Below are 16,529 nucleotides of genomic sequence, written 5' to 3'. Positions count from 1 at the left end.
GAAGGCTTTAACCTCTGGACATTGCCACATACAGTGGTATATGTCTGCCTCCAGTGCCTTGCATTTGGAGCAGGCTGAGTCTGTGGCTATGCCCATCTGTTTTCTTTTTTTTGGCGTATAGTATGCCCGATGTAATAGCTTATACTGCATCTCTGCATATGCTGCTGATACTAAGGTCTTGTTTAGCCGTACAAACGCTGCTAGCAGCGTGTGTGTTGATACAGTCGGTAGATCTTCTTCTTCTTCTTTTGCCAGCCCTGTTCTTAGCCCCTCTATTCCTAGTTGTTTCTTTATGTAGGGGTACCCATGTAGAGGTTTTATTTTCTTTACTATCGTTACCTTTAATCCTTCTATCCAGTTTTGCTACTTCTTGATTTATTGGCCTATTATTAAGTATGTTACTGGCGTAACTTCTTAATTGAAGATAGGTATATAAAGGGATTGTCACACTATTGTATTTTTCACATAGCAATTGATGTGTTAGAATATTTTTTCCTTCTTCATCCATTATATGGTATACTAAGGACATTCCTACTCTATTTTATTTCTTTGCCTGGTTAGCATTTTGGAGTAAGGGTCTATTAAGTTCGCTATTATGAAAAAGAGAGCGGAAATAGGTGTTATGAGCCGATCCTCCCATTCTAATACGGGTCTGTCTCCAAGCTTTGCATGTTGATACCAAAAATATATTACTCGCTACATTTGATGGGTATTTTGCTGGTCTCATATGCAGCAGGCTTGGTAGGTGTATATTTGGGCAAAAAGCCTGTTCTAATGCTAAGTCTACATATTTTTCCGGTGCTTGTATCCAATCTATTGCATACCTTGTGTTTGCTGCTATTGTATAGCTTTTGATACATGGAAAATTAATTCCTCCAATTGAGGGTTGTTGCGTGAGTTTGAATAGTGAAATTCCTGTTTTTTTTTTCTCCCCAAATAAATTTACTGAAACATCTATTTAACAGATGTATGTCGGCATCCTTCACCAGGATCGGTAACATCTGTATAATGTATAATAGGCGGGGAAATTAGATCATTTTAATCAGATGACATCTACCTATGTATGATAAAGGTAGGGCTTTCCACGATCTCATATCTGTCAGTATTTTTGCTATTATGGATGGGTAATTTGCTTGATAAAGATCTGTTGTTTTTACTGTCATTTTAATTCCTAAATAGGTAAGGGACTGGTCTGCCCATAAAAATGGAAATTTATTTGACCAACCTAATTATGCTCCCTTATGTAGTGCTAGTGCGTTTGCTTTGTTTATAATAAACCCTGAGATCTTCTCAAATTCCCCCAGTATACCCAATACATACGGAACCGCTTTTTGGGGATTTTCAAAATACAACAGAAGGTCATCAGTGTATGAATTCATAGCACAAAGTCATTATTTTACATAATCATAAATGGGTTTAGACATAATACTAATTACATAATACAGCCATTTAGCCTAGATTGCACCATAATAGAATTTGTGTGTTCTAGTTTAAATACTTACGTGGCATTACTGAAACCAACGTATTCATTGCCAGCCATTTTGTTCAAGAACTGCATAACCTATAGCAGGAGAAAGTTTTTACTTAGTCAGCCAAGCATGTATCTGCATTTTTTAATACATGCTGACATTAACAAAAATACAGTGGACACACTTTGTTCTTGAGAAATATTTTTACAAATATACGACGTACACCTGGGCCAATTCAGATGAGGTACAGTGAGGAACCATTTGAAGAGTATTTGACAGAAGGAGGCTGTATGGGGGAGGTAAAGGGGTGTGTCTACAAAAATAGTGCATGTCTCCGTGTGTAACTGCAAACTTGTATGCATAATACATGGTGACAGTGGGGGATAATTAGATCTTATACCATGGCTGCAAGTGTTATGGCAGGCAATAATCTCTTGACTGCGCATGCAAGGCCATCCTATGATAAAATCCTGCTAATTTTTTGATTGACAAAAAGCTGGCGTTTGTGTGTGGTAAATACGGTATACCATATTTATTTTAGTTTGTTTCCATTTTTTTGGGAGCAGCACACTAATATATTTATGCTGTAGTTCAATAATAATAAAACTCATACAGCGAATTTAATCTTAACGGTTGCGCCCTGTGGTAAATTTTGCGCTTTCCAAGTTTGTGTGTGGTAACCTGCCCATTTTCTGTGAGTGTCAGGAAAACCGCAGGAATGTCTAGGCATTTGAAGGGAAGTTGTGTGACATCAGTTCTGGCCCTGAAAATCCTGTGTATATATATCGCAGCCGACAAGTAAGTCCTGCGCTAGGCACAGAATGCACATAGTGTAAAATTAATTTGATGGTGAGCCGCTTGTGAAGCAATTTGCAGGCTTGCATGAGGCGGGGCTCTAGATTTTAGAAGAGCAAGGATCAGATCTAAATAACCCCCAGTGTTGCAGCTCCCGGGGATATTATGCATGGCCACGAAGGCAGAGTAGTTGCACCTTTAATCAACATAATGTGTATACTGCAATGGCTTTGATGGGCATTTATGTTCACTTATCAGCGTCTGCTATACTTATGATGCTCAGCAATTTATTGTGACTGCATCTGAATCAGGCCCAGGGCCGGCCCTACCTGCTCAGCACAGCCTGCTAAGCATGTAGGCGCCGGCCCTTAGGAGGCGCTTCCTCCCTTCTTCAACACTGTAGCTGCGGGCTGCCACAGCCTGTGCCTGTCAAAGTATATGACAGGCAGCGGCGCCAGCAGCAAGCTTAGCTCACCAGACAGGCAGCCGGGCGGAAGCTCCACCCAGCAGGTCAGCAACTCCCATCCCCGCACTGCTGAGTGACGCTGCCCAACTATTACCAGGCGGACCTAGTTGGGTCATGATGCAGGGGGACCTTGCAATTCTCTTACCTGCTGTGAAACGGGGCAGGCGACATCGGGGCGCTGTCCCCGTGTGCACGTGTTTGCACAGGGGAAGGAGCCGGCAGATGGGTTTTGCTGGAGCAGGTTTACTCGGAGAGGCGCAGGACACACTGCGGGAGCCTGGACACAATCAGGGAGGCCACACTGGAAAGCACTGTCTGTGTGACAGCATGCCTAACAAAGGTGCATGCCATTGTAAATAGAGGAGCAATTACCCAGCGCCAGAACGGTTGGCCACTATAATAGACAGTGTGGCCTTTCCCCTACATGAGGTGAGAGGCACCATCTGTATTAACACAGAGGTGGCAGTGGCACTTTCAAAATTAAGCGTATGAAGAAACACTTGCATATTATAGAGCTGGAAGGGAGCACTGTGTGGGTACAACTCTAGGAATTATATGCCAACAACACTATGGTTGGCATTATGGCTAAGGGGTGCTACGCTGGGCATTATGCATAACTGTCACTACTCGGCATTATGCATAAGCAGCACTGCTCTGGGCATTATGTGCTACTGTGGACATTAAGCTTAAGCATTGCTATTGTTGGCATTACGTGTACGTGGCGGTGCTGTGGGCATTATGTGAAAGGTCACTATTCTGGGCATTATGTGTAAGCAGCAGTAGCTTGGGAATTATGTGTAAGTGGCATTACTGTGTGTATTTTGTGTATGGGGCCCTACTCTGGGCATTATGTGTAAGTGGTATTATTTGTAACCTGTGTTACTCTGAGCATTATGTGTAACCTGCATTCCTCTAGTCTAGGCATTATGTGTAAGGAAAAGTACTGTGGGTGTTATGTGTATCCTGCATTACTCTGGAAATTAAGCATAAGTAGCATTACTGTTGGTATTATGTGAAAAAGTAATTACTACTATTAGCATTTTATAATGGTACACATGCCTGATGTAACAAATAATGGACTCTAATGGGAAAAAGGGAAACTGATGTGTAGTACAGTACAATGTGAATCAGTGGCACTACATGTGGTGCATTGTGAATAAGATTTTCTACTCTGTGGTGTTTTTTGAGGATACATTCCTTGTGAGAACACAACTACTTTTTTTGTGGCTTGTGCGCTCTTTTATAAGGAAGGGCGCAAATTTAGAGTGTGCAGGTAGGCATCGAACACCCTAGCACCGGCCCTGATTATACCCACTGTCCAAAAGTGTCAATTAAGTATTTTAAAATCTATTAAATTGAAAAAACATTTCAGTCCCAGATTCCCCTCAAATGTGGTTTAAATTATACATGAAAATGTCCGCTAACACAGAAACTTTATTACATGCCACTTTGACCAGTGGAAACCCCCCCCAGCCACCCCCACAAATATAGACACAAAAATTTACAAAATGGGCTTCTAGAAGAAAACACAGTAAAAACCTGTGTTATTTGTGGAAATCTGAGCTCCCAGCCCAAACATAAACTAAGGCACACAGCAAGAGTAATATGACTTTGCCTCAGCAAAGTGTACATATACTGTAGCTATCAGAGATCTCTTTCCGTAATCTCAAACTGTGGGTCCTGACCCCAAAGTGGGTCCCGTCCTTCTCAGCATGGGGTTGCGACTCCATGTTGCTGACCATCAGGCTGATGAATTTTCTAATCTCAGTCTGTGATTTAAGGAATCTGAAAAATCTGTTGAATTGTCTGTTATTGTAGACTTCTTACATAATGGTGTGCCTCCACAATGCTGCCATGCCTGTGCTGTCTGCTGACTACACATGTGATGTGATGACCTTCTACAGTAACTTGCTGGGGTCCTGTAATAAATTTTCTTTGATGGGGTACCGGAGCACAATAGTTGGAGGACCCCTGCCTTAACCTATCACTTGTCTTTTTTATTAAGAAGGGATAGCTTGCTGCTTAATTCTCTATCTATCTATTAAATACTGTATCTTCTCTTTCACAGTTCTGTTATTCAGGAAGAGAGCGCTCCAATTATTTGATTCACTTCTTATTTCATTGAATCTGTTTCTTGTGGTCTTAACTAATGGCCTCTGTGACTGGTTGTACTGTATATATTTTTTTTATAAAGCTATAAACGAGCAATTCTTACATGGGAATTCATTTGAGTGTGAGGTTTGGCAAGGTAAAAAACCTTGCCCCAATTATGGATTACAATGGGTATGCATACACTGGATATGTGCCTATGCTCTCCTGGGCTCCCAGTGGTCTCCCCTCTACATTGCCACTAGGCTTGGGGCTGTTGGGAAATGTAGTTCTCCCTTGAGCCAGCTCCAGGGGGATGACATTACATGGGGATTGGGAGCGTCCCAAAATGCATCAGGGGGTTGCACACAGCACTCCTACACACTTGCATACACTAGCATACTCACCTTCCAGCAGAAGACACTGCTTAAAAACTGTGTTATTAGTCACTGGAAACTCGCAATTCTATAATTACTCTTCATTGGGGTGCTGGCAGGTTCCAGAGCAAACCCATTGATTGTTCCTAAAATTAACAATAATGATTTTAGGAACCATCAGGGTTGGGGGGAGCCGGTGCTTAGCAATGTGCTTAAGCACGAATCGCACAGCACAAAATTGCAGCACACTCACAATGTGTGCTGAGCAATCTGTGCCAAGCAGCGTTTTGCCTATTCTAATAAGCAAAACACTGCATTCTTAGCAGGAAAGACAGTACATGCAGATTGCTCCTCCCTCAGATACGCTTTGGGTGAGTGATGCGGTTTGGCTGCTTGTTCCAGGGCACCATGCAGCAGAGTAACTCCTCTGGTCTTCTTCTTTGTATGTACACTTGGCGAACCCCCCCCCCCCCCCCCCCCAGCAGTTGAGCGCCGGGGCACCCCTCCCGCCTGGGGTGCTCCGGTGCCTAGCACCGGCCCTGGTTTTTGCCCATTTCTTAATCAGTTTTAACCAAAAACCAAAGTGAAACTGCATTGGCAGGACTTTAAAATGGGTGAAAATGCATGCAATTGAATACACTGGAACTGCAGGTGGTGCAAATGTAAGATGTACAGGGAGAGGTTAGAGTAGGGTGAGTTATTTTGTTTCTGTGCAGGGTAAATACTGGCTGCTTTCTTTTTGTACAGCAATTTAGATTTTAATTTGAACACACCCCACCAAAATATAACGCTTTCTTAAAGTTACATTTGCCCCACCTGTAGTGCACATGGTTTTACCCAATTTGAAAACAAATTTATCCTAAGATCAGGTCTGAATTAGGCGCAATGTTTAAAAAGAAAGTTTAATGAAAAGTGAAAAGCTGAATTTTCATGGTAAGAATACAAAGGTGGTAAAATTTTTAGTACAACATAGAGCAACGTCAAGAAGAAGAATTATTTAACCAAAGTTATATGTTTATATGTTTTATGCATGTGTTGTCCTTACCATTTGAATAAATTGATTTAAATCTTAATGGTGTATCACAGGGTTGTCTGCAGCGCTTAGTGATATATGTAACAGATTTCTGGTAGGATATGCAGGAAAAAAAATAATGTATGAATTTTTTCCCAACATGGGTATTTTCTGTATACATAGTCTCCACAATATCCTTTAAAAAAATTGAAAGTTTATTTCTCCACCAACCGACAGATAAAAATAAATCCAAAAAGGATAATAAAAATTACACATATAAAAAAAGTTCCTTTTAGCAAGAAAAAAAATAAAAAATAAAATATATATATTTTTTAAAGCTCACCGGACTTCCTGGGGACGTGATTTTATCCTCCTATTCCTCAGATGTTATATCCGCCTTCACACTAGTACTTATCTTCTGAACGCTGCACTGCCACTGCAACTATCCGTCAGATTTTCCCTGTGTGTTTTGGGACTTCAGTGAGGATTTTAGATTTTGAAAGCCGCCCGGTGCCGCGGATGTCAAACACTCACTCTCATCGGCTCCGGCACTTCTCCCTGTGTGTGGTGGCTTCCTTTTACAGGCTCCGGTCTCCAACTGCTTCACCAATGCGTTTCTACCTAGGATAGGTCTTTCTCAAGGTGCAGCTGGAGATCGTACCTTGAGGTGCACCTTGAGAAAGACCTATCCTAGGTAGAAACACGTTGGTGAAGCAGCTGGATACTGGAGCCTGTAAGAAGAAGCCACTGCACACAGGGAGAAGTGCTGGAGCCGACGAGAGTGAGTGTTTGACACCCGCGGCATCGGGCGGCTTTCAAAATCTAAAAGCCTCACTGAAGTCCCCCGCAGCATCACGGCCATATAACATCTTGGCCTGTGACCCCCACCGTACTGCAGGCGCAAGCAGGGAAAACGGCTGGGAGGGTGATATGGACATAGAACATCTGAAAACGCTGTACACCTGACACGGAGGCATCAGTGTTTTCTCCTAACTCAGTCCCAAAACATACAGGGAAAATCTGACACATAGTTGCAGTGGCAGTGCAGCGTCCAGAAGATAAGTACTAGTGTGAAGGCGGATATAACATCTGAGGAATAGGAGGATAAAATCACGTCCCCAGGAAGTCCGGTGAGCTTTTAAAAATATATATATATTTTTTCTTGCTAAAAGGAACTGTTTTTATATGTGTAATTTTTATTATCCTTTTTGGATTTATTTTTATCTGTCGGTTGGTGGAGAAATAAACTTTCTATTTTTTTAAAAGGATATTGTGGAGACTGTGTATCCAGAAAATACCCATATTGGGGAAAAATTCATACATTATTTTTTTCCTGCATATCCTACCAGAAATCTGTTACATATATCACTAAGCGCTGCAGACAACCCTGTGATACACCATTCAGATTGTTCCTTGAAAGTAAAATAGGATTGAGCTTTCCTATTAGGGTTCAGCAGCTGCAAGTCATTGGAGCGCTTGAGACTGTTTGGACTGACTTCTATTTAAATTATTTAAATCTTATTCCTTAGAGAAAGCAAATCTTGTCAAGATTCCAACCGGACTTAATCAGCTCCATTCCCTGATCTCGGAAATGACGAAGACTCTGGCAGAAGCAGTTGAAAATCTTGAATATCTTAGAAAATCTGCAGTCTCCGGCATCATCTGTGATGAATCCTGTGATGATGCGAACTACAAAAAGCTAGTTCTATATATTACTTACGTTACCAACAAAGGCCTTGGAAAAACAACACTAGCAGATATTGCTACTATTGGTAAAGCTGATATAATCATTGCAGGCATATTCCAAGTCTTAAGAAACTTGACAATGAATTGGGAAAAGTATACAGACAGATCTGCTGTCATGAGGAAAAGCAAAAATGGTGTTGGGGTGAAGCTGATGGAGGAAGGTGCAAAACATTTTGCTTAGGTTCACTATGCTGCAGAATGTATAGAGCATGGGTGGGGAACCTTTTTTGTGCCAAGGGCCAATTGTATGCTGGAAAAATCCTTCGGGGGCCATATGTAAAAATGTCTCTTACAAATTGTCATGCTGCTGCCGCTGAATAGGACTGACAGTCTCCGGTTGCTGTTAATTAAGAGGAATCTCGCAAGATCTACCGACCTCTCGCAAGAAGTCCCCTGTACTTGACTCCCGGGTGGGTAGGAGGGCCACTCAGACCGGCTACGGGGGTGTCTTTAGCCATCTCTCAACAGCTAAAAACATTCCAGAGGTTGAACAGATAAAACTAGCCCTATCACAGCTGTATAACTTTTTTGATGACAGTCCAATTACAGCATCAGTATAACATAAGATCCACACAAAAACTACATCACAGACATTAAATTGAAATAAACCAAAGCAAATTAGGCGATTGAGCTTGTTATCTTAATACAAGTTGAGTATCTCTTATCCAAATTAAGATTTAAAAAGTCTTCTGCATCGGCTAGTTGGAAAATGGAGTGAATGTATATTGATGGCATCACTGAGATTCAGAATACATTCAAAATTTTAAATAATATAAAATAAAAAAAACAATGCATGGTTAAATCAAGGCCCATGCTGTAACATTTATTAGTGTATTAAGGAGGATACTTATCAAAGCTTGGAGAAAAAAGTACCAACTAATCAGCTTCTGTTATTTTTCAAACACAGCATGTAAGATGACAGTTAGGGAAAATTAAGAAAAAGTGATATAGAAACTTTGCATCAATTAGTTTATACATATTACAACATTGAATCTTTCTCCTAACTCCCTTGGAAAGTATAAACCTGCTTTTACTACAAGTCATACAATTATTGTGATTTAATGTTTTTTCCTTTTTTTTTTTAAATATACTGCCTGTATATATATATATATATATATATATATATATATATATATATATATATATATATATATACTGTATATATATATATAATCTTCACTACATATCCATGTAAACTTTAATGCTGTATATATACTGTGATTCAAAGGCCTCAATATTTTTAATACCAATGACAGTTGGGGGCTAATTGGCTGATGGGTCTCCCCCTATGGCAGCGGTTTCCAAACCGTGTGCATAGACACCCTGGGGTGTGCAAATTGGTGGTTCAGGACCAAAACAAATAATTTAAGGTCAAAGTGATATGCAAAACCAGGACTGGGGCTCCCTGTCCCATTTATTTTTTAATTTATCAATAAGAAACATTACTTACATAATCAAATTTCTCTGCATTGCTTGATCCTTGCTGTGTGGTAAAATACACAAAAAAAAAACACGTAAGCTCCGGAAGTGAAAACAAAATCACTTATACTGTAAATTTCAGTTACACTGGCATTGCTACATTGATTTTCAGTGCTAGAAACAAATAGTTACAAATGAACAAGATAATGGACCTTCACAGGGTTATGCAATTAGCCACACTAAATAGTACTTATCTTGGTCTCCCAAAAAAGAAATGTACCGCTCGCAGATGCTATAAAATGCAGCTGTCAGGCTATTAACCAACCAGCCCTGCACCAGCCACATTATACCCATTCTTTTCTCCCTTCACTGGCTGCCCATAAGATGGCGAATTGCTTTTAAGATTGGCTTAATGACTTTCACAGCCCTTTATGACCAGAGCCCACAGTACATGAAGCAGATTCGGATTCCTTACTGCCCATCTTGATTACTGTGATCTGAAGATGATGGATTATTAACAATACCTAGAGCGGTATTCAATGACGGGGCAAGGGGGTTTTCTATGGCAAAGATGGCTTATATTTGGCGAGGAAAAGCCATCCTCACCGTCAAATCCCCTCATCATATTCAATGTTTGTCCAGAATCCTCACCATCAGAGGACAGCAAGGATTCCTTTAAATGGTGAGGTTTGTCTCAAATGCAGTGAGTCCGCTGCATTTTGTGGCGAGCCTCGCCATTTTAATAGCCACACTCGCCATTTCCACCTCGCCTAAAGGAACCAACGAGGTGGAAACCGCGAGTGAAGGGGAGGGAGTTGAATACTATGACGGTGAGCTATCATAGCTTGCCGTCAGAGTATTAATTACCCCACCTAGAATCTGTCTCTGACTCTATGGAACTTTCTTCAAGACTTTCCTGTTCTCTCAATAATTTCAATAATAATCACTGTTAAGCTTGTTTTGTGTGCTGTAAAAGGCAAATGTAAAGCACTTTGGTAATTAATAGGATGAAAGATTCAGAAGGTGAGGGATTTGGTAAGAAATCTCCAGGTTTTTAAAGCGGCAATCATTTACACTGCAAAACCAGATTAATTTTGAAGTGTAAATGTTTCTCGCTTTTAAAAAACTGGAGATTTCTTACCAAATCTCTCATCCTATTAAATTTCACCCTTTGTGTCCTACTCAGAGAAAAGTGCTATATACCGTATTTGCCGGCGTATAAGACGACTGGGCGTATAAGACGACTGGGCGTATAAGACGACCCCCCCAACATTTCCACTCAAAATATAGAGTTTGCTATATAAGTGCACCCAGCGTATAAGACGACCCTCCCACTTGGAGGCATGTTTTTCAGGGGAAAAAAGTAGTCTTATACGCCAGCAAATACAGTAAGTAACATTATTATTATTATTATTATTATTATTATTATTATTATTATTGATTCAATCGACTCAGGCACCCAAAACATCTGCAATAAGCAGCTGCCAGGAACATGTTTTTCTTTTTACAATAAACACATTGGTTCGGGAAGTTATCCCAGACCCCATGTGCTATCAGCTAAAAAATAAAGAGTGTAATTTACCATATGATAAAAAATGGGCTTGAGTTGATTACAAATGCAAAATGTGTCTAAAATGGTCAAAACCACGTGCACTGCAGGTGGGTAAATGTAATGTACAGAAAGACACATTTGGGGGGAGTTATATTGTTTATGTGCGGGGTAAATACTGGCTGCTTTATTTTTACACTGCAATTTAGATATCAGTTTAAACACAAATTACTTAAATCTACTGTAACTCTCTCTGCATGTTACATTTGCCCCACTTGCAGTGCACATGGTTTTGCCCATTTGAGAAATATTTTGCATTTGAGAAATATTTTGCATTTGTGATCAACTTTGAATAAGGCCCTATAATTGGATAGCCCGATAAAATTATATTGGGATATTTGTCTCTGTTTTTGCAGTATGTAAATTATCAGTGAAAATTGGATACTAGCCATAAAATGCAAGATGCAAAAATAAAATCCAGTGACGAGCACAACAATGTAGCAAAACACAGTTTGATTCCAATGTTAAAGAATCATAATCTATAGGAACTGGAAAAAATGCAGTGGCATAAACACTAATATCCATTAGTACATTTGTACAGACCATTGGGGATATTAGCTATAGCGCAAATCACAATCCTTTTGATCATCGAACAATTGCACATGCGTTCGAATCATTGTGCACATGTGTGAGACAAAATTGCAATAGAAATAGTGGAAATATCTAAGTTGCAATACATTCATAATTTGATAGACAAGAAGTCACCGTTTGTGGGTGGACACCTGCCATTTTCTGGGACTGTCACAAAAAAAGGTAGGTATGCCCAGGCGTTTTAAGGGAGGGTGTGTTACGTCAGATCCAACCTCGAGCTGCCTGTCTGTCACAGAGTTGTGGAAATATCAGACTTTCCCACTTTTGCACAGACTTGTAAAATCAATTTGAAGGTGATTGAATTGCATATGAATTCGCAAATTATAGCGATCTATTCGCAATTCTCTCACAGATTTGCAAGGGGCAGGTTTTCTTTCTGGGGGGGTTAGGGCACTAGGTGTCCTAAGAGGATGCCTAGGGAGGAGTGGGTTTGCTCAAGCTGCAGTTTCAGCAATTTGGGAGTAAAGCCCAAATAGAGTAGAAGTAGGTAAAAAGGGGGTGCGAAACCGCGCTATATCTAAGAACATGCAACAGGTGTAAAAGTATTGATCAGATTTAATAAAGTAAACTAAATACAATGAATGTGAAAAAGCATCAAGTATATTTGCTGAATAGCAATATTAAAAACAGCTGGTACCAAGAAAAATTGTATTAGCCTGGATAAGCACCCAAAGTCCAGATGGAATAGTGTCCTGTGTTCATTCCTATGATGCTTCCCTTAGATATGCCCCAAGTGTTGAAGGCCGATTTATGTAGCAAGCACTTTGTGGGAGAAACTGTGTTCTCCTGCCCAGGGAATGCCTGCTGGCATTGGGTTCCACTTAATGAACCGGCAAAGTTTGAGTCCCAATAATACACAGCTGCTGGGGTGGTTAGGGAAGCTGGTCCGGTCACAAATGTTGAGGACAAATTCAGGGTCCAGGTGGTGGGTGTCCATGCTGTATTACACCAAAGCGTTTCGCTTTACAGCTTTCTCAAGGTGATATCTGGAGTACCATGTACCATTATTTTATACCCATAATAATGGGGTAGATAATGAGCACCTGTTGCATGTTAATTGTTAGATCTTATTAGTTTTTAATATTGGGTATAGGCTTATGTTTTAAGGAATAGGAGACAAAACGTAACCTATTTTGGTAATTTAAAATAAATAAATGAGTATTAGAAAGTGTTAAAAAGTCATGATTTAGTAAAATGTATACATAGCCCGTTTCCGGAAATCCGGATACGTCATTTCCAGGCTTTTGAACCGCACATGTGTTCCACCAGTGCCGTGTATTCAGGCAATGTATTATATCTATCTCTGCCCATTTTAAAGATGGCGGAGTCCGTTCTTCCGGTTTTTCAATGCCAGGTAGCGCTACAGCTTCTACTGCTCTGGGTTTTTCTCCCAGCATCACCAGATATAGGGACAGAGGTGTCACTCTATTTTATGTCCCTCTTAAAGATGCGCTATTTAGTTTCATTTTCTTTGTTAATTACAGCTCACTGAATACAATATCTACTTGTGGTGCGCATGTGCAGTTTTATATGATACAGTGAATACACACATAATGCAATTAATATATAGGCAATATATAGATAATGTATGCAGTAAATGAACAATAATAATTAGTACAAAGTTAAGTAAAAACAATGGAGACATAAACAAATACATATAAAAATAAATAAATATGGATACTGGTACTTTTCTTATAGATCCAGTTTAAAGCAGGCATGTCCAACGTTGGCCCTCCAGATGTTGTGAAACTACACATCCCAGCATGCATTGCCAGTTTTGCTATTAGAGAATGCTAAAACTATTGCAAAGCATGCTGGTATGTGTAGTTTCACAACATCTGGAGGGCCAACGTTGGATATGCCTGGTTTAAAGCATGCTTATGTTCCTACAGCTATGTTTATATACAAAGAGCATTCATGGCGAACATTTTTGGTATTATATGGTTATGGGGCAGGGGAAGGTTTTGAGAGGATGGTCGGGATTTTAACGATATCATGTAAGACTATTGTACTAGTTTGAGATATTTTCTGGAAGAGGAATAGTCATCCAGATCGCTGTATTTAGCTCTACGGCTTCATTCAGCCCTCCTGGATGTATAGAATCCATCTTGTACATCCAGTACACCTCCTGTCTTCATAAGGTCTTATATCTGTCTCCACCACGTGGGGTTCTCTTAATATGTTCCAGACCAATTAATCTCAGACTTCTCGGGTCAGCAATCCCATTTAAAACTTTAGTCTTATTTCACTGAAACTACTAAAAAGAGGCAGAAATAGATGGAGTCAAATCCAGAGAGGAACTCTGTTTCCTATACAATGAGCACCCCACTACACCCATTTATTATCATTTGCCCAAAATCCACAAAACCCTCACCTCACCACCTGGGTGCCCTATTATTTCAAGTGTTCAATCACTTTCTTCCAATTTATCATTTTATGTTGATTCACACCTCCAGCCACGTGTCTCTACCCTCAGGTCCAATGTAAAAGATACGATACACTTCCTACAACTGATAAAAGATATTTAATGGAAAGACACATACTCTTTCCTGACCCTAGACTTTAAGAGCCTTTACTTAAATATCCCCCATGAATTGGGATACAGTTAATTACTCGAAGACTGCAAGAAGATGGGGGGAGAGGGGACCTGGGGGAGAGACACAAAAGTTTTATCACATATTCTATTTCTCACAATTACTTTTTATTTCAGTACACTAGGTCTAGGTTGAACTAGATGGATGCAAGTCTTTAGTTACTATGTAACTATGTAAGTTTTTACTTACAGGTGATGGGGACGGCCATGGGGACCAGGTTCGCTCCGAGCTACGCAAACCTCTATATGGGGGAGGTGGAGCAAAGGTACATCAGTAAAGGAGAGTTCAGAGCAAATCAGGTCCTCTACGGCCATTATAATGACAATTTGTTTATTATTTGGGATGGGGATCACACTTCGGCACTTTCTTTTGTTGATCACCTAAATGCCAACACTTACAATTTACAGTTTACACACAATTTAGATAGGGAACGGACTACGTTCCTGGAGCGGACTCTCGAGGCACAAGGATCAGTTATAATTAATTCTAATTTCATAAAAGAAGTAGGCACAAATGCCTATCTACATTATGACAGTGTCCACTATCCCCCTTGGAAAAAGGGAATCCCTAAAGGCTAGTTACTACGATTATACCGCATCTGTACAAATAAGAGAAATATTTGAAAAGTAAGCAGAAGACATGCTAGCTATATTTACACGAAGAGGCTATCCAAAAAAAGGTTTACAAAAAGGCTTATGAGGAAGTGACATCCCTCGATAGGGAAACACTACTACTAAACAGAAAGAACGCCAACAGCTGAATGATAAGAACCAACAAGTTACATACATATCTACATACAATAGCTATTCAGATGAGATTAGGAGAATAGTTGGATGAAATTATTAAATACTGAAACAAGACCCTCTCCTTGTAGATGTTATCCCAACTAAATCATTATTTGTCTTAAAAAAAATAATAAAAAAAAAAAAATTCCGTAGCCCAGAGTTTTTTAAACCAATTGCACCCACGCCAGGAGAAGAAGGACCCAATACATTGTTAGGATGCCAACCGAAGAGTTTTTTCAGATGTGGTGCACACAGATGCATCACATGTGAGCATATTGAACTAAGGGGGTGTCACTCTATAGAATACAGAGGGAACAAACACAAAGACCGACAGCTTCAGAAACTGTACTACCAGATACACAATTTATATGTTAAGTTGTCAATGTAAACTCTATTACATAAGACGCACAACGGGTAAAATCAAAGTTCGATTTCTCAAACATCGACGAAACATAATGAAACATATACAGACACACAGCGTATCCAGACATTTTGAAGAACACCATGCAGGGGACCAGAGAAGTCTGAGGTTAATTGGTCTGGAACATATTAAGAGAACCCCACATGGTGGAGACAGATATAATACCTTATGCAGGCAGAAGGTGTACTGGATGTACAAGATGGATTCTACACATCCAGGAGGGCTGAATGAAGCCGTAGATCTACTGTAAATACAGTGATCTAGATGACTATTCCTCCTCTTCCCGAAAATATCCCAAACTACTACAATAGTCTTACATGGTATCGTCCAAATCCCCGACCATCTTTTCAAAACCTTCCCCTCTCCCCTCTTTTGGACCTTAGATGAGACATGGTATGACCCAATGACATATATATGTCACTTACTCATAACAAAAGGAAAAGTTTTTTTAGCTCTGGACTGAATGGATACAATATACATAAGTGTTATGTACCCCATTTTATTGCCCACGATATATACCTTTCCCTATTTTCCCTATATTTGAGAGAGATCGAGAGTTCTCCATATAATTAGCAAAGGGGTATAAATATATATATATGTATATATATATATACATACAGAGAGAGAGAGAGAGAGAGAGAGAGAGAGAGAGAGAGAGAGAGAGAACAGACTCCTGTTTCGCGCCACTTCTTATTAATAGACGTTTCTAGGCTGCCGGACTTACGAGTACCTCTTGTTGGATGAGGTGAAGGGAGAGTATGGATAACAGTTGTAAGTTGGCGCCCTTGGTTAGCCCTATTAATGATTGGGTCTAAACAACCTTTTAGCTTAGTACGAAGCAGTAAAGTCCAAAGATTATAGTCCAAAATATATATTTATTAAAAAGTCTCTAATTCACCACATCGGTCGTGGTACTTTTGGACCACACAGGATTTCAGAGATTTTCTAAACAGCATAACAATCGTACCCAACGCGTTTCGTCCCTATAGGGACTTCATCAGGGGATTGCGAAAATCATTGACTTGGTCCTCACGACTCTCAAGGGTGGGATGTGTCCCCTACCAGGGGTTATTTGTATAATAATTCAGAGAGGCGATATTGCTTATAAACTCTCTCTCTCTACGCTGGGTTTTTTATCCTTGTTAGAGGTTGAATAC

At 40.0% G+C, this 16,529-nt stretch overlaps 1 protein-coding gene across 3 annotated transcripts in view; it reads right to left on the bottom strand.

Annotated features, from left to right (window-relative positions):
• GLS (glutaminase) overlaps nt 1-16,529 on the bottom strand; it is a 380,288-nt gene that overhangs the window by 147,452 nt on the left and 216,307 nt on the right. For all 3 annotated transcript variants that reach the window (XM_083153555.1, XM_083153554.1, XM_083153556.1), the window contains 2 exons: nt 9,404-9,436; nt 1,503-1,561 (listed from right to left, as the gene is read on the bottom strand). In XM_083153555.1, the coding sequence (XP_083009681.1) occupies nt 1,503-1,561; nt 9,404-9,436 (92 nt within the window). The remainder of the gene's footprint in view (nt 1-1,502; nt 1,562-9,403; nt 9,437-16,529) is intronic.

Source organism: Crinia signifera, chromosome 7, assembly GCF_055691185.1.
Source record: "Crinia signifera chromosome 7, ASM5569118v1, whole genome shotgun sequence".
Lineage (NCBI taxonomy): Eukaryota > Metazoa > Chordata > Amphibia > Anura > Myobatrachidae > Crinia > Crinia signifera.
Note: the sequence above shows the minus strand (reverse complement) of the source record. Positions and strands in the feature narration are given on the sequence as shown.